The 19,904-nt window shown below is 40.1% G+C and overlaps 1 protein-coding gene across 1 annotated transcript in view; it reads left to right on the top strand.

Moving 5' to 3' along the window:
- The first annotated feature begins 1,595 nt into the window (after positions 1–1,595).
- Positions 1,596–19,904, top strand: part of myo1d (myosin 1D) — a 195,779-nt gene continuing 177,470 nt past the window's right edge. Inside the window, exon 1 of the mRNA XM_041815097.1 lies at positions 1,596–2,107. Within this exon, the coding sequence (XP_041671031.1) occupies positions 2,013–2,107 (95 nt within the window). The 5' untranslated portion in view covers positions 1,596–2,012. The remainder of the gene's footprint in view (positions 2,108–19,904) is intronic.

Here is a 19,904-nt window from a genome sequence, read left to right as displayed (position 1 = left end):
ACTGTAAACCTGTACACCGCTCTGTATTGTCTGCTTGGTGCCCCAATTCATGCAAAAACACATTTTGTGCCCACATGTAAAGATAAAAAATGATATTTCTTTTTAAAAAGGTGTGTTACTGCTCTTCAAGATGTGTGTTACTGTTTTAAACCAAAGCAAACAGATTAAATGTTTTGTAAAATACTCAATATTAACACAAATTCACAATAAAGAACTTTTCTGGTGTTGTTTAATCGTCTTTTTTTTGTAAAAGTGGAGTAAAAAATGTGTTTTCAGTGTCTGTTGTATCCATTAAAACAAAGAGGAACTTGATTTTACAATAGTAATTGGTTCAGACTTTTTTTTAATACAATTTTGCACAAAAAGAAGCCTCAGACAACAGAAATATATTTCACATCTTAAAAAAAGCATTTTTCTCAGATTTTATCTCAAGAGAAGCCAGAAATATCAAAAGTCAATAATTTATTCTTTCTTAGAAAAGCTAAAAACACCAAATATATATATATATATATATATATATATATATATATATATATATATATATATATATATATATAAAATGGCCAATATTTATTTTAAAACATAAATGAATCTGATAATGTGGCACTGCTATAAAGGACTTATTAATAAATAATTTCCTGCATAAATATGTAACAATATAATAAAAAAGATAGTTTTCATCATCTATCTTTTACACGTAGGGCCCTAATCAAAATCAGAATAAAAGAAAAAAAAATATTCATCTGTGAAATATTTGTGACCTCCTGGATAAGTTGATGCGTTTGTGGAGTAATTTTGGTAGGACGGCCACTTCTAGGAAGGTTCACAACTGTTTCAAGTTTTCCCCATTTGTGGGCAATAGCTCTCACTGTGGTTTGCTGGTGTCCCAAAGCCTTAGAAATAGTTTTGTTACCCTTTCCAGACTGATATCAATGACTTTGTCTCTCATCTGGTCTTGAATTTATTTAGATGGCACCATGATGTGTTGCTTTTTTAATATAAATAAATTTTAGCCTTTTTGCCTTTCACCACAGTTGAATCCTGATTAATCACGTGCAAAGTTTGAATAAAATCCCTCAAACTGTTCCTGAGTTACTGTGCCCATTTTCTGTTTTCAGGGTTTTTTTGGTACATGCTGCTGTCTAACACGAGAGGGCGCCCTAACATCGTTTTAAGCTTGGAGTAGTCCGTCCACCTCTTTGCGGAGGGTTTTTTCTACCTGAAGCCTCATTCAGATTCACTGTGGTCAGATTAAAGGAAATCTCTCAGACCTGATAGTTAAACTAATACCAAGTTAAACACAGCGGCTTCATTCAGCCACATTTTTCCATCCATCTCCCATTGAGAAATTCTGTTGAGCTCTCATTTTTCCTTTTATGGTAACAGAGGGCATCATAAAAGTCGGGCCAAAAATCATTTTTTTTCCTCCCTGAGTGTTTTAAAACTTAGATGTGGCCCCGTCATCGCAGAAATATGTATCAGAGAGAGTGGAGCTGCGGTCTGCTTTGCTATTTGCTCTCCAGCCTTTCCTGACCAACACCTCTACGCAGGACGGCAGGGCGTGGTTACGGCGAGGCGGCTTCGATCCTATTGGTGGATGGTCGGCCGGGACAACAGGAGAGAAACTCCAGGAAAACGGAGCTGGCGCACGGTGTAACGGGACGAGGATACACTCGGCGTAAAAGGAGGAAAACTTTGTATGGATACGAGGATATTCTGGGATTATTTTCCTTTTCTTTCACAAAAACGGGACTTTTGAGCGAGAAAACACGCGTCTGCCATCATTTGATAACACTTTTAACAGCAACAGGGTCTTTTTGAGCTGTTTAAATTTTTTTGAACATGATAGAAATTACAGTTTGACGACTTATAATGTGTATCGACTACACATCTGTCCACTAAGGAGAGGAGGTGCTCAGAAAAGCCAGCCAATGTTTACCTGCCGTCGGCACTTCAAAGAAAGTTATTAAAAAATTCTTCTCCACGCGCTGAGGTAACCGAAAGGAAGCAGCATGGCAGAGCACGAGAGCTTGGAGTTTGGAAAAGCAGATTTTGTGCTTTTGGATAATGTGTCTATGGAGGAATTCATGGCTAACCTAAAACTCAGGTAAGCAGCCCCACATTTAGATAAGACCTGAATGGAAAGTCACCGAATGCTTTCACTTTTTACGTGTGTTTTCTGTCATCATTTTAGGCGGAAGTGTTTTCAATTTTAGCGCATCAACAGGTGCTACCTGCCTCACCCAGGTGTAACTTTCTCTTGTTCTTTGAATTCTAATTCAATTTAAACAACTCTAATGCTATTTATGCTATTTTCTATGTAGCTATGCGAGTGGCTGGGTATTATAAGGATTTTTAAAGAAATACCGATATAATTTCAAATGAAATATTGATTATGACATAATAATATTGACTCAACTGGAAGTTACCTTTGTTTTCCTCCCATATAATTTAGACATAATTATGTTGGTGTCTATTTGATACCATGTCAACAAAAATAAAAGTCCTAAACACCCAATATTGGCAGATTTATTATTTTCAATCATCAGCTATTGCAGGTAAACCCCTGCATTCTGTCCACCCATTTTCCAAATGTTGCCAACTGTCTTTTATTTTCCAAAAACACGTGAGGGTGTCCATGAAATTGAACTTCATACCAAGAAACCTGGGGGGCTGAAATCAGAGTATAATTCACTTTTTGAGTGATGTGTTTGTATAATACTGACCTTGTTTGGGTCAGGTTGGTTGACCCTCTCAGTGGATAGCAGCATAAGGTCAGAGAGCCTGTCATCCCCACATCTGTTCCTGAACTGGGTCTTGATCATCTTCAGTTTAGAGCATGACCATTTTAAACAGCTGTTGCTGGCTATGTGGCGTTTATGTACTCTGTGGTGCTTAGTCAGTCACTTTGTGTCCACTGGGAGGGCACCCCAGGGGTGCTTTGCCCAGTTTGTCCTCTGGAAGTGAACCATAAAGGGAAACTTCATCATATTTTCATCACACGTATCCATCAGAAAAACACTCTAGTGGGAACTTTATTGCACTTTTATCATCTTTTCTCCACTGGAAGGGCACCCTGGCTGGTTGAATCCCAGAGGGCTATCTTTAACGCACATTGTGCACAAGAAGGGCACTTTTTCACAAATTGTCCACTGAAAGGGCCCTTTATCATGTTTTATCTATTGGACAGGCACCCTAGATTGAGCTGCATTATGTTTTGCCTTCTTCTTGAAAGGCACCAAGAGGGCACTTTATCACTCTCAGTCCTGTTTTATCTGCTGAAAGGGCACCTAAGTGTTGTCACATACCGTTCAATGAGAGGGCACCCTAGAGAGCACTTCGTCATGTTTTGCTAACATATTATCCACCTTAAGGTGATCTTCAAGGGCACTTAACATTGTTTTATGGACTTTTGTCCACTGGAGGGACAGCCTAAAATTGACTTTGCCATATTTTATTACATTTTGTCCACTGGAAAGGCACTCTAGAGTGCACTTAATATCACTTTATGACGTTTTGTCCTCTGGAAGGGCACCCCAGATTTAACTCTGGTGTGTTTTTATCACGTTTTGTTGATGGGAATGGAACCATGAAGGGCACTTGATCATCTTTCTGCACCACAGGGACATCTTTAAGGGTACTTTTGCTGCATACTTTTGGGGCACCAATGGCAAACAATGTTGCCAACATGTTTGAGCAATTAAACTCAATGCTCCATTCTTTTGGCTTAATCTATGGTTAAAGATCACCTATTACTAAAACAATAGAGAATGCGCCATCCAGAAACCTGTTCCATTCAAGAGAAATGTGATTTTAGACTACCTCAATATGTGGAAATGTTGCCAATGTTTTTGAACAATTAAGGCAATGTGAAGAAGTTTGTCTATTTTTTATAATCTAAAAAGAAAAATGTCCAAACATGGGTGTCTAGAGCTTCAAACAGGGTATCAGACAGGTATCAGGATTATCTGATTTTTCTAGAATCATATCAAAGTTTATAATCCTGGTATTATAATAATTGTTTGTTATTTCTCTAATGAAAATATTGTTATAAATATTGTTATTTGGCTTAAAAGATACCAAGATCGGATTTCTGATCAGTATCGCCCGGCCCTACCTGTGCTTGGGTTCACCTTTCATGTGTTTAATCTCATGTTAGCTGTAACAATAACCTATTTGTGTCAAAGTTGCAGGACAGACTAGGGTGCATTCATTTAATGCTTTCTATTAATCAAACCAGTAATTCACCTCTTATAAAAGCATGCACGGAGACTCCACCCAAAGTTTCACACTCATAGTATTAATCTACTCCACGCTATGAGCAGCTTCTGGTGCAGCAGGTTTCTATCAGCTGTGTTGTCAGTGGCTCGGTGTCAAACATGATGTCAGGAGCGGTTTGTGAATGGAGGGAGCAGCAGCAGCAGCAGTGTGGGTTAACGTTACGTTTCTGATGGGCTGTGGCTTGGAATCAGTTTCACCTCCTTCCCTCAGTCTGCCATCTGTAGCCTAAAGAAAGTGAAAACTGATCCCTCATGTCAGTTTTCTCTTCGGTGGGCAGCTCAGGAGGACTTACTGCTACAGTAGATGTAAAATATTAAAACTAGTAGAGCTGTTTAGTTGGAATAAACCTTTGAGAAATAAATGCAACATAGGACTGACAAAATACATTACAAAAGTCTGGAGTCATTGCAATAAATCAAAGTACTTAATGTAAACAATCAATGCTTTGTCACTCTGCATTGACACATTTTCACCTGATGGTCCAGGTGTGATGACCATCAGGATTTAATCTGATGAAGCTGAAATAAACTGTTGCTCTGCTGCTCTCAGATTAACTGATGTCAATTTAGTGGTGCAACAACGTGTGCAGCTCTAATCTTATGTTTTGCCCACAGTAACTGTTGGTAGATTGAAGTTTTTTAGGAATAGTTGAGGATTTTCCCTTGCAGTGTATACGACAGAAGCTCGGTGAACCTTGCATTCACATAATCTTAACTTATTTTTCTAAAGGATTGCATGATAAACTGTTTTTTTAGCTCATTTTGTCAGTAACACGCTTGTCTGCATGTTCTTGTTCATGCATGAGCCGTTCTTATTAAGGATGCACCAATTGATCTTTTGTTTCAGGTATAGAGTAAGTTGGAGGCCTTGGCTGCTTGTAAAATTTCACTGCTCCTGTTATTTTTTCACCTACCCAGTGAGGCGAAGAGGCGATCCCAAGTGGACATTCGGCTCTAGTATCAAACACCTGACCCAGCAGTGGCTGGTGGGGAGTTTGACCGTTGATGTACTGACGGGCTGAGCCATCTTCTGAGTTTAGGGCTAAAATAACGTGCCAGTTTCCCACAGCTCAGTTGGTCCAGAAACTTTACATTGCTGTAGAATCGGTACTCGGCTGATACTCACTGCTCTGATGGTGGATCCAATAGTGAGGGAAAGGATGGTATTGAAACGTCTCTCTTTTTACTCTGTTTTGCTGTGATAATGTAAAAAAAAAAAGTTTGTAGCTTTATTCAAAATGTTTGAAAACAACCAGAACTTACTCCTTGTCCAGTTAAACAGAGTAAATAACATATATTGTCTGCCTATGGGTTCCAACAACCTAGATGCTTTGCAACAGTTTTGTTCTGGGCACCAATTCCTGACTCACTGAAAACATCTCTGCAACCCTTTTTTGGATCCTGACCCAGCAGTAGAGAAATGCAACTCTACATGACAGCCTGGGCTCTTCCCCTCCTATTAAACAGCTCTCACTTGAATTTGAGTGAGGAGCAAAGGGAGCCATGGCACGTCGTCTGATTGTATGACCTCAGTTAGGTGGAACCACTCTGGTTTTGAGGAGTCAGACTAGGAATAACATAAAATAACTTGCAGAATTTGGTACACGGTTGTGTCTGCCCCTGATGGGCAACAAAACATTCATTAAATCATCTCAAATGACCCTTATCCTGTAAAGTTATATGACCCTCTGGTGAGAAAGCTGCAGCCGATTGCCAAAGTTACATGGTGCTGAAATCAGGGTGCTCTGTGGAAACTGGATGTTGAATTCTCACTTTACTGTCATTAATTGAGAAAACGAGTACTTACCTTGATACTTACAGAAGATAATCAGGACTTGCAGCCTGAAGCTTCCTAAAAGGAAAGCGTCCCCGGTTTAAGAAGCGTGCATGTACCACAGAGGCCGAGGCAGTTCTGGTTAACTCTGTTTTTGCAGCCATACCTCTTCCATTAGATAATCCTCACTGCTGCACTGGTGTGTGTACAGTAGCTCTGGCAGCCAGACAAGAAGACCTGAGAGTACCCAGACAGCAGCAGGCCTTATTTTCCCAACTCTGTCCCATTTTCTGCCTGTTTGTTTTCCCTCCAACCAGACAGCTCGGCCCGGAGATGGCGTGTGCAGATTGTTATTTGTAAAGGGTGTGACCGGCCAGGAGTGCTTCCTTTTTTCCCTCTGTAGTCTGTAAGTGTTTGTCTGAAGGGGAGTTGACCACTTGAAGGAAGGATCCAGAGGGAATGAGGCATCTAATGATCACCATTTTTCCAGGGATCGTTATCCAGAACAAGACAACAGAGCTTGTTAGTAGCCTGTACTTCCCCCTGGGTGTGTTAAATGCTATATTTGGGATCTGAGCCTCATAGTAAATGTCTGGTATAATGAAAACTGCTCACAGTGGACCAGAACTCTCCTCTACACTATCTAAAAGTATGAGATTCATTTGACAAAGCTCCAATTTTGTTAGCCTGCTACTCTGAGAAGCGCCAACGTTAGATGTCGACCAATATTGTTTTTCAGGGCTGATACCGATTATAAGTAGCGTATTAGACCAATAAATAGTACTTGGGACAGATGTGCTTTTATTATGATGTACAGAATGAGCATAATGTGGCAAAAGGAAAACTGCACGATCAAAAAAATGAAGGCAAATAAACAATTAAGGCCTAGCTCTATCAGCAGAAGAAACAGCACGAAGTGACACAGTACAAGGAGGAAGACAGGAAGGAAGTGATGCCATACGCTCATGGTGTCAGTGGCACCAAGGCTCAAATGTTGATTGGCTAGTACTCGTGCCATCTAGCCAACCAGATTGTGTTGTGTAATGGACATTTGTTTAGACTGTGGAAAGTGACAATAAAGACACACCTTGCAGTGGATCCAAAGTAGAGCACTGTTCGAACTTTATCGATTATCTGTAAAATAAAATGCATATAACTGTCCAAATGCCAAATATCTGCCTCAATAATCAGTCAGGCCAGTGATCAGTCCACCCCTGTTCACCACTGTTCCAAGTTTTCTCCATTTGTGGATAATGGCTCTCAGTGTGGTTGGCTGGAGTCCCAATGCCATATGGGACTTTTCCACCATGACTTTTGGCAGCCCCCATCTAAACCAAGGCAGGCTGATTTACTTTTCCGTCACCAGTTTGGCCATGCTCAGGCCCCACTCCAGAATGGTCCTGCTTCAGAATGGTCCTGCTCTGGAGCAGGGCCCAAGCGTGCAGTGTTTCTTTATCATTCTTGGACGCCTCTCAGACATTTTTAAGCAGCAACCAATGCACCAAACTTTGCAATATCTGCCGGATTACTAGTAGAAGATGGGGATGAGTGCCGAAGTCTGGTACCAACGTGACACCAGTGCCAGCACAACTGATACCTACTGAACCGAACCAAAACGGTGCCGTGCCACTTCAGTGCACCCCCACCAGTCCAAATGAAAGGCACAAAATATTTTGGACTCAGGCAGTGTTTAGGTACCGGTGCCCTTTTAAAAGTATCAATTTGGCACCAGTATTGGAAAAATCCCCAACAATACCCAACCCTAATAGAAGAAGAAGAAACTTTGGAGAAGAAACAACGGTCAACTCAGCTATCTAATGTCATCGACTCAAAATGTTAAAAATATCCCAAGGGTATTATCCTAAACAATGTTCATTTTACAGCCATCCTCAACAGTAATACGCAGCCCTGAAACCCCCCTATATTTGTTTTTTAAATGGGTCTTACGTCGATTCTCACTCTGCCTCCAGCCCTTATTTAATGACTCTTCTGCTTGAGCGATTACTTCTTGAGGTCGTCCAGCCCCCCCCCCAGAGTCTGCATGTGAGGCATGATTTGGAAAAGATTGTGTGGTCAGACATGGTTGTTCGAGTTGACATTGACTCTGTTTGACTTGAGGTTGAACTTTGTGGCCTTTTCCACAGAGTCTCCCGGTCTGTAAATAGAGCCCCGCTGATGCCCGCTCCCTTTGTAGAGATGTCTGGTTGGATAAAAGTTGGAGCCAAATTCCTAAAGGGTCTTGGGAATTTTCCTGATTTGACCAGCGAGCAGATTAAAACTCCTTAGAGTAAAACTGAGCGACACAGCCCATTTCACCATTTTTTTATAGCTGGAGAATCATCTGATATGTGATTAAATATGAGTCATGATGGAAAAACAGAACTGGTTTCAGACTGGAGGGAATCACAGTCTGAATATAGGCCTTTAAAATGGGATTACTTCTTTTTATTTGATCCTGCTGTCAACTTCTTTGGCTGATTAATAGCACCATTACATAAATCAGGATACTATCTTTCTTCAATTAACAAAAAAGTTGGGACACTGTAGAATGTAAATAACAGAAGAGAACAGGGATTTGCACACCATTTTCAACCAATCCAGTTGAGTACAAGAAGAAAAGATGATAATCTTCAAACTGATCAACTTCATTGTCTTTTTGAAATATTCCCACATTTGGGAACTGATGCCTGCAGCTTGTTCCAATAAAGTCAGGGCAGTGGAAAAGAAAGGCTGTTAAAGTTGTTGAATGCACAAAAGAGACCTAGAATGATAAACAGGTAGGTAGGTTGATTTTTTAAAAGGTGACTGGCCATGATTGGTTATAAAAGGAGTGCTTTGTAAAGGCTCAGCTGAATCCACTTTGTGAAAGATTGCATGGGCAGATAGTCAATATAGGGCAGAGCGATACTGGAAAAGACATTGCGATAGTTTTCTGATGTATATTGCGATTTTTTAAAATTAAATGAATAAAATATTCCCTGATTGATAAAATGCCTTTATGCATATTTATTAAATATGAAATAAAAAGAAATCTCTGACTGGGACTTTATGCCATTTAGAAAATCTCATAGTGCAGCCTTTGACGGAGGCTCTGACACAGACAGAGGATGAGGATGAGTAGAGATAGAGCATGTGGAGGGAGTGACTCGTTTCTCCATCAACTTTACAAATAAACTCTGACTTTGCTCTGTAAGGGCCATCAACTATTTCTAAAGACATTCAAAGTTAAAGAGGTAGTGAACACTTAAATTTTTTTTTTTTTTTTTTGTGTACACTGAGGTATCTGATTGAACTATGATAAAACACATCGATGCTGGTGTTAATTCTGACATTTGCACCAAACTGTTAAAAATCTGCATTTTATGGCTTTTCATTAGCTCAAACAGACATCTGCTTCAAAAAATCTTTTCTGAAAGTAGTGAGATGGTAGGTTTCTATGTCACTTAATTTATTTAAAAGTTAGATTGTAACGCCTCTATCCATCTTTACCATTCAGAGACCACTCACATCCTCTGCTGCACCTGCACTGCCTCGGCTGGGAGCTCCGGCTTTAGTAACACCGGTGCTGAAGCAAATGGCCCAAACAGGTAGCGCTCAGGACCAACACGGTCCACCACCACTACAGCCTGCTTCAGGGGACTCAGGAGGGGAAAAATCCTCCACCTCACAAGGTCGTTCTGAGGCAGCAGTTCTGCAGGACTCTTTTTTACTTAGTGGCAAGGGGACGTCACTGTCATTCCTGCCTCATCTGGAAAACCTCGTCCTTTTCCCCTCTCTCTTCTCAGTACCAAACTACCCATTTTTTTAACATTTTTCAAAAGTCTGAAGTGGGCGGAGTTACCTGTGGGCTGAGGGTTAACTTACACTTTAAGTTAGCTGATAATGAAAAGATCCAAGAGTACAACTGATGGTCAAATGTACACTCCAATGGGAGAGCTGCCATGACACATTGGCACACTGTAGTGTGCACATTCAAGCTGTAAAATAAACAATCTGCACACCTGTGCCGTGAACAGTCCACTTATTGGCAAACACCAGGGCGAGGCGTCATATGTAGTGGGAATCAACTCACCCAGGATTGGTGTAACTTAAGGTCTGCCTGAAGCGTCAGCATGCGGAAGCAGGGTCACCTGCAGCCTGACGTAAGCAGAATTACAGACTACATTGCTCAGAGCTCACTTTTTTGGCCTCTGATGATGATTTCAGGTGGACGTTAATGCACATTCATCACAGATCAAGAAATGTGCCATTTTGGCAAAAATCCTAAGTGCAGAAGCTGTTGCTTAAGGTGCAACGTGTCACCTGACTATTGCATTTCATTGCAATGTGGCTATTGCACATGCACACATCACCATTGCAATAGAAATATATCATTCAGCCCTAGTCCAATAGCTAATGAACAATGGTTCTCAATATTCAATAGGAAGAATTTTGAGATTTTACCATTTGTAGTAAATAATATTGTGAAAAGATTCTGAGAATCTGGAGAAATCCCTGCACGCAAGTGACCTTCGATCCATCATGTGGCACTGCATCAAAAACCGGCATCATTCTGTGATGGATACTACCACGTGGGCTTAGGAACACTTCAGAAAACCAGGTTCAGACTCTACCATGCACTATATATCTCCAACACCATCTCAACAACTACTAGAAGTGCTGTTGACTTCTCTGAGCCCAAGCTCATCTGAGATTGAGTCATCTAAAGTAGGAAAGTGTGCAAAAGCCAGCATCTGTGACCGTGTGGGGTTGTATTAGTGCCCATGGCACGGGTAACTCATATCTGTGGCTGCAGCATTATTACTGAGAGGTGCATACATATGCTTCCTTTTCAGGGGCTTCCCTGTTTTTTTCAGCAAGACAATGTCAAGTCACACAAGTTACAACAGCATGGCTTCACAATAAAAGAGCAAGGGTACAATGTTAATGCATACAGTCCAGACCTGTCTGACTCTGAAAGTGTATTGGTAATTATGAAGCGCAAAATACAACATTTAAAACCCTACTCTGTTGAGAAACTTTAGATGTGCATCAAGCAAGAATGGTAAAGAATTCCACATTCAGTACTTGAACAATCAGTGTCTTTAGTCTGCAGATGCTTCCAGTGTAGTTGGAAGAAAAGGAGATGCAACACAGTGGTAAACATGCTGCTGTCCCAACTTTTTTTAATTTGGTTTTGTAAGTATTTGTGTTAGCTACCAACAAGCCACAGTTTGAATGACTTTATAAGGCAGTGTTGTTTTGTCTGAGCTTTGGAATCCAGGAAAAAAACATTCCTGCTAAACTGCTCCATGTTTCCCAAATAATTATGTGGTGATTGCTGAAACTCCCTCTCCAAATGTTCGTTTGAGACGACAACAGTGGCCGGGTAAACCTATTTTTCCCCTCTTTCCATGCAGATAAATAAAAATTGGTTTGGAAGAAGCTGATGCAGCTTCGCAGCACTGGTTGCTTGTTTTATTCTTGTTGGGAGAACATGACGGGTGGGGCTTATCCTGCAGAAAAAACACTGCCAGAGTCCAAATATGTGCACCATGTGAAAGCCGGAGCAGCCAGACATAATGTGCACCATCGTTTGACCAAAAATAGCTAATAACGACCAGCTCAGCAATGCATCTTTGCATTTTCATGCTTGATATTGCAGGAATTATACCTGGAAAATGTGAAGTGTTGCAGAGTAAAAACCTCGACTGAGGTTCTAAAAGCTTGTGTTTGTTTGACTGTAGTGACTGCCCTGAGTGATTTGACCTTTGGATCCTTGTATGGGGAGTTAAAGAGGACTCTGAGCAGGAAGTCTCCAATAATACGGAGCAGGCCAACAGAGCAGGAAAGCTGGCATTTCCCCTTGCTTTTGCTCCTCACATTTCATTGTTTCCTGCAGCTCCTCTTCCAAGGCTAGTTGGGAATCCCGCACACAGACAGGGAAACTGTGATTTTATTCTTGCATGCTCAGAAGAGTTGCATAACTCATAATGCAAAGCTTTAAAGCCACTTTGTCTTTCCATTTCTGCTGTTTCATGGATTTATCTGCTGTTTTGGGAACAATGTTCCTCCTGGTTTTAATGCAGTTGAAGTAGACTAGAACTTGTAGTAGAAAAGTAACAGCCTGACTTTTCCTCGTGCAGACCTGAAAGGAATCAAAGCGCTAAAAGGTTCAGATAAAGGACAGACTTTCTGCTCCTACTGTCAGAGATTTTACAGGAAGAAGTCTGTTTAATAAGACCAGGTGGAAATGTAAAAATATCTTACACCTAAAGTTTCAGAGGTATGCTCTCCATACTTACTTACTTACGTTCTGTAAGTATACCTAAAGTTTAATGAATAAAAATGACATTCTTTATTCATGATGAAAAGTATGACATTGTAAGACAGTTTAAATTCAACTTTAAGTATCTTTATTTTTCTTTGTATTGCAGATTTAAGGGTTTTTCTTTGGATGGCACATGATAGGCAAACAATCTACAAGCTTCAGCTTATTCCTGGTAGGGCTGAACAATCGTGAAAATAATCTAATTGTGATTTTTTCCCCCAATATTGCAATTGCAATTTAAGGTGTGATAATTTTTAGGTTTCTCATATTAGATAGAATATACTGGGGCAAAAAAAAATTTAAACAAACATCTTATTAAGATTATTTTGGCTCATGTTGCAAATTTGATATCAGTTGCTATATTGAAGAGGATGATCATTTTTATTTTGATCTCAATTTAAATAAGAAAAACATATTCATTAGTGAAGCAGGGATTTTTTTCCTAAAAAATCCTTAAATGTTTGCATTATGAGCATAAATTCTCTGCTGCAAAAAGTATGAAACTGGTATTCTGACACATTTCAATTTAAAGAAATGTTGCACCTTTTTTGCAATATTGCGAATTGCAGCAGGCCATATTGAGATTTAATCTAATTTGTGATTAATTTCCCAGCCCTATTAACTGTTTGACTAATTTCATGTAAAGCGGTAATATGTACGTCACTGAAACTAAAAAAAAAAAACAAAAACCTTCATTCATTTATTCATTCACAATATGATTAAAAACTCATGCAAATACCTATGATTTCATTGTTTAGCCACTTTTGGCTTCTTGTTCTATGTCAGTAGCTAAAGATGAGAAATGTTTAGACATGAAGGAGCGAGTGAAGATTTGGCACCGCCTTGTTTAAAAGCAGGAGTGCACACTAGATGAGCAAATAAAACACAGACAATACATGGTGATGAAGGATACAAAAATCCTGACCAGCACACATTAGTGACTATGCAGCCTCAAATTTAAAGTGTGACTTATTCTTATGATTACAATTATGAATTATTAAAGGGATGTTCTGTTTTTTTTTATTTTTAATCAGAACAATAATGAAAGATCACAAGTAGAGATGCCCTGCCAAGCTCCGCCCACCTCTGCTGCTTGTTTTGTAAATGGAGAGTCTCTTAAACAAAAAATTCCCTCCCTAAAATGTTTATAAAGTAAACCCCTGTTGTCATTTTATGGATGAATTTCATATAATGGGGGAGAAAAGCTGTTAAAAGTGTTCCTTCTAGTTTGTGCTGCAGCTACTACCAAAGCATTCTGGGACTTCTTGTACTGCAAACCAGGAGGGGTACTTTTAACAGCTTTTCTCCCTCATGAAGTTCATCCATGAAATAAAAACAGAGGTTTTATACCTGTATTAAAAGCAGCCTTTCATGCCTCTGATCAACTTGAATATCTAGTAGGGCCTCATGGCTGCAGGGGTTGGGGACAGGATGATTGAGGTACACTTTATTTATGTGCCTCATGATGTCAGCTCTGTCATGGCTGGCGTCTCAACAACACTGCATGTTATAAATATCAAAATTAAGGATTAGTTTGGCTTTATAAATTGTAAGAAATGTTTGAGGTAACTCAAAGCAATCTATGTCACTGAGGAATGGTTATGTTTTGATTCATGCAGACATTTCATTCTAATTATGAGCCCAGAATCTTGGGTTGACTGAGTTCAGCAAGTTGAGTGTAAAGTAACAGCCCTACTGAGCAGTCATAGTTTTTAAACATAATATTTTCTCAGGAAGTCAAGCATACTTTCTGAACTAGGTTGCTGTTGCCACCCTGGTCCCAAAGTGTGTTGATGTGTCAGAAATGCCTTCAGACTTTAATGTTTTGTCATTTGGCACAGGAACATGTCAGCCCGGAGTCCTCTCCTCACCCAGAACAGACGTTTGCTTTCTTTTCTCCTCAGCAATAAAACCAAAGTCCATGTGCAGAACACACAGTTCAGACTGACACGTCCGTGCTCCGCCACAAAGATGAAAACAGATGATCCTGTGCAGCAGAGCCTCTAAGAATATTTAATCCCAACCTGCTTATTAAAGTTTTTCTGAGAGGCATTGGTCAGGGATTTGTGGAGAAATATTTAGAGATGATGACTAAGATAGAAAGTCTCCTGCACAGATTTATCCACGTCTAGACAAGGTACAGTGAGACTTTCAAGGCTGATAGATGCAGACTTTAGGTGCAAATATTGCCACTAAAAATGCTTCTTCTGTGTTTTGTCTGCAGTTGTATCTTTCCAGGATTTTTCCTGTTAATAATGAAAGAGTCTCCCCATACAGGGGTTTTTACCTCGCAGGCCTGCTCCCCTTCAATCCAGCAGTGAAAAGTCCAGTCTCACCACAGGAATTTCCATACGAGCGTCTGTAATCTGAAACACATTACCATCCTTACATAAACAGGGGCTGTGCCTGTGGAGCTTTATTCCCCTCTAAAATAAGTTCACCAGCTCACAGAGACGTCTCATTTGTGGACTGACTGAGCTGGCAGGCGGGGTTGAGAGCAGAACACAACGATCAGTGCAGCTTTTTACCCCCATTCTTCTGTTTTTGCCTTTTTCAGCCACAGTTTCTTGGCGTTTTTTTTTTTCTTAAAACTTCATGCCTTCAATGCTATGTTACTTATACTTTTTCATTGTTCTTCATCAGCCTACTGACCCAAATATCACTGCAGCATCACATTGCAATGTTTTAGTATAGAACTAAAGGAGTCAAAGGCCTTTTTACTTCTTCACTGTTCAAAGATCATTCTTCTCAAAGATGTTGTTAACTACACTTGAGGACTGACTTGAAGCCCAGGTTTTCTATGTTGATGTTAGTTTACTGTACAGATTTCCAGATGCTCAGATTTTAGGTTTTCATGAGCGCTCTACAGACTTGTTATTATGCTCCCTCACTAGTGACAGACAAGGCCGGAGACATTATTTTTTGGATGTCCATCCATCCATCCCTCCATCCATCTGGCTCATTCTTGCAAAAGCTTTTCTTCAAACATTGTGTCAATTTCCATTTTGACTCCAGGTTAACCAGCTTAGATTTTGGAGGTCATAGGTCAAGGTCATTGTGCCTGATGTTTACCCTTGCTTATATGTCTGTGTTGGTTCTCAATCACTTTGAAGATCCAAAGCTTAATCCAAAGGGGCAGCAAAACTTGGGTAAGGTTTTTGAACATGTTTCCTTTCTCCAGGACAGCTTCTTTAGTTCTAAAAGTGGCTGGGACCAGGGCTAACAATCTAAACAACACCTTCACACAGGATCACATGACCCAAGACCATGTAACCCTAGCAAACTAATAAAGACCCAGGGGACACACCCAAAAGGGGTCAAGGACTCTCAGGTGACCACCCAGATCATTAGCATCTTAATAGTGAAAAGAGGATATATGAATCCCTGGTCCTGGTCACTTCAGGGTTGAAAAGACTTTTAGAGGAGAACTTAAAATTGCATTTTAAGCTAGCATGTTGAGGAAGTACGATTAAACAAGCTAACTTTTGTTTTGTGTCATGGTGGCATGACATTGGTTTTGGGATTTGGTGTAACCCGAATCAGGGTTTAGGAAGTGATTTCAGTGATATGGCTGTTTTGGCCTGCAGCTTAAATAAATTTGATTAATGTTTTCTGAAGACTTATTTATTGTGATGTGTGTTGCTGACCTCTTGGCCAGGGCAACCTTGTAAAAGAGATCTCGATCTCAGTGGATCTTTATCTGGTTAAATTTAGGTTAAAAAATAAAATAGAGCAGATACAAGTTTGTTCTTCTTTTATCTTTTTATTCAGGGTTGGAAGTTTTGTGTTGGATAGTAACAGTTTTGTTTGGTTTATTGAATGAAACAAAAAATTTATTAAAAGAACTTGGAAATCAGGCCTTTCGATCTGATTGGGCATCATTTGTCGTGCTGCGTACGGGGAACAAGACAGCCAACCACGGCTAGACCAGCTGCTCCCCGACTGGTTCAATGGATTTGTTTAACATTCTTACACTCACTTGAACAGTGAGAGCGGAACCACAAGCAGAATCCTCAACTTTGTGGCATTTTTCCCTTCATAAATTGCCAGACGTCTTCATCACTAAGCAAGCAGCAGGAACACTAATGTGCCATCCTTATAATTAGGCAAATGACAGAGTAGGAAATGGGCCAACGTTCCAGCAGACAGAACATTTGTTGTTATCTAGATGCTTGTCGTGATTGCTGACAATGCTTAACAACATTGTGGATTTTTTCCTCTATAAATTATCAGACAACATCTTCAGTCACCATAAAAAAACAACAGGAACACCCATGTTCCATACTTTCAATGAGGGAAATAAATGAGCAGAAAAATATTACTATTTAGCTGCTTGTGGTGTTTGCTGTTAACTGTGTGTGAGTGAAAGAGCAAGATAGATTTTGTGCTTTTTGCAGGTGTTTAAAGCATGAAAATGAGTCAATAGACGTGACATCAACTTCCTTGTTTGAGACTTTTTCAAAGGAAACTTTATTGACATTTGTCACAGTCGGTCCCAAATTCACTCTTCCAGTGAGGACATTCAGGTCGTGCATTCCTATAGTTTGCGTTGGTTGTGCGTCACAAACGATTCAGCCATTCCACCATGACTGTTTTAGGGTCTGCTTAGATTGTATAGTCTCTAAGTCAGCGCCGAAGTTTAGAAAGAATCTGCAAAGCTTTCTGTGGCTGCAGAGGGGACTGCATGGGAGTTTTAGTTGCCTTCAGTGATTCCACTTGAGTCAGAGTCCATCTGAAGACTTGAAAATTGAAATTAAAGTAATGTGGAGTATGAAGAAGTAATGCTTTAGGTCTTTGTCACCTGCTCCTGCATTCAGTTAACATTAGCTGCTACCTGCATACCATGGCTCAATCTCCTACAATACTGATGGTAGTTGAATTTCCTTGTAGGAAATGGATGGTTTTTTTTTTGGTGTTTCATTTGTTTTAGTACCAAAACTGATAACCAGTCCCAGGATTGTGTAAAAGAGGGTAAAGTTGTGATTCTCATGCTAAGATTGTCTATCTTTTACAACAATCACCATAACTAAGCAGTCCTCCTCCCGGCCTTCAGCGCTGCAGTCTCAGTAGAAAATTTCACGTTGTTAGGTGTCGCATTAAAGCTGTCTGGCTCATGTTTAACAACCAACCGCATCCTTTGTCTGCAACATTAACCCCAGACACAACTTCCCAGAAGCCTTTTCTCCCAGCCCACACACATACGAGACATTCATAGTGGGCTGCTATCTCTGATCTGGAGTAAATGAGTGTTATTTTGTTCAGGGTTTAGCTTACATGGCGTCATGTTTGGGAATCCCTAATGAAACCCGGTGTGACTCAGACAGCTGATGCAGCGTTTGTGTGAGCGTACGGGTGTTGTCATTGTGTTTGTGTGTCCCAGGTGGCTGTGATGTCATCCTCTCTTCCCCCAGTGTTGTATTGTTCTCTTGTCCACCTGCTGGAGCCGAGCCCTGAGCCGCCGTGGGGGAGGAACGGCTTACTCACTTTCACAGCCAGCGCCTCACATTCAACCACACATACTGGATTATTTACCATGACAATCTATCCCACTATTACAGCATCTGTATGTCTTTTAGACACTGTTATTGGCCTGTGATTGCACAAGTTTATAAGGTAAAATAAAACCATTTAAAGCATGGTTTGGTTCAGATGGATTATGCAGAGATAAATACGATTGTAGATTCCACTCTTTGATTACCTAAACATTTTTGTTTACAGGTTCAATTTTAATCTACCATAATCCCATGACAGTTTTCCTGATATTATATTTAGAAAGGCATATTGTCTTGTTTAGAGTCCTGCAGTCTTTGAACCCTTGGGCAATCATCTATCGTTGCACACAACCCTATTTCCACAAAAGTTGGGACACTATGTAAAATGTAAATTAAAACAAAATGCACTGATTTGCAAATCTCATAACCCATATTATTTTGATGATATAACATTAACAAAATATCAGATGTTGAAAGTGAGACATCTGACCATTTCATTAAGCTCTTTTTGAACTTGATGGCAGCAACACTTCTCATAAAAGTTGGGACAGGACACCAAAAAGGCTGGAAAGTAAGTGGCACTGATGAAAAACAGCTGGAGGAGCATTTTGCAGCTAATTTGGTTGATTGGCAACAGGTCAGTGACATGACTGGGTATAAAAGGAGCATTTAGAGAAGCAGAGTCCCTAAAAAGTAAAGATGAGCAAAGGTTCACAAATTTGCAAAAAAAAAAAAAAAAAAAGTCTAAACTTTGTGGAACAGTTTGAGAAAAATTTTCCTCAATGTAAAATTATGATCTCTTGAATTTCTTACCATCTACAGTCCAGAATATCTAAAGATTCAAAGAATCTGGTTGAAATCTCTGTGTGCCAGGGACAAGGTTGAAGGTCAATACTGGATGCAAATGCTCTTTGGGCCCTCAGGCAGCACTCTACTAAAAACAGGCATGATTCTGTTCTGGTAGTCACTGCATTGGCTCAGGAACACTTCTAGAAATCATTGCTGTGTCATCCACAAATACTTGCTAAAGCTGTATCATGCAAAGAAGAAGCCATATGTTAACATGATCCAGAACTGCTGCTGTCTTCTCTGGGCCAAAGCTAATTTAAAATGCACTGAGGAAAAATGGAAAACTGTTCTGTGGTCAGATGAAACAAAATTTGAAATTCTTTTAGGAAACCATGGATGCAGAGTCCTGCAGACTAAAGAGGAGAGGGACCATCCAGTTTGTTATCAGAGCATTCTTTAAAAGCCTGCATCTCTGATGGTATGGGTTGCATTAGTGCCTGTGCTGTGGGCAGCTTCCACATGTGGAAAGAGACTATCAATGCTGAAAAGTAGATAGAGGTTTAAGATCAACATATGCTCCCATCTAGACAACGTCTCTTTCAGGGAAGGCGTTAGATATTTAAGTGAGACGATGCTGAACCACATACGACACCTATCACAACAGCATGGCTTCACAGAAGAAGAGTCCAGGTGCTGAACTGGCCTGCCTGCAGTTCAGACTTTTTATCAATGGAAAACATAAAATCTGGCAGAGAAGACTCAGGGTTGTTGAGCAGCTAGAAGCGCACATAAGACAAGAACGGGACAACATTCCTCTCCCAAAATTTCAAGCAAATAATCCATACCATGAACCGTGCATTGATAAAAAGCTGGATGGTCCCCCTCCTCTTTAGTCCATTTTTATTCATCTGACCACAGAGCAGTTATTCATTTTGCCTCTGTCTAATTTAAATGAGCTTTGGCCCAGAGAAGACTGTTGAGCAGCTAGAATCTTACATCAGATAAGAATGGGACAACATTCCTCTCCCAAAACTCCAGCAACTGGTCTCCTCACTTCCCAGAAGTTTATAGACTATTGTTAAAAGGAGAGGGGATGCTACACATGGTGAATATGGCCCTGTCCCAACTTTTTTGAAATGTGTTGCTGCCATGACATTCAAAATGAACTAATATTTTTCATGAAATGTTAAAATGTCTCTATTTGAACATCTGATGTATTGTTTATGTTCTATTGTGAATAAAATAAGTTTATGTGATTC

This window comes from Cheilinus undulatus, linkage group 20 (assembly GCF_018320785.1).
Source record: "Cheilinus undulatus linkage group 20, ASM1832078v1, whole genome shotgun sequence".
NCBI classification, from domain to species: domain Eukaryota; kingdom Metazoa; phylum Chordata; class Actinopteri; order Labriformes; family Labridae; genus Cheilinus; species Cheilinus undulatus.
Note: the sequence above shows the minus strand (reverse complement) of the source record. Positions and strands in the feature narration are given on the sequence as shown.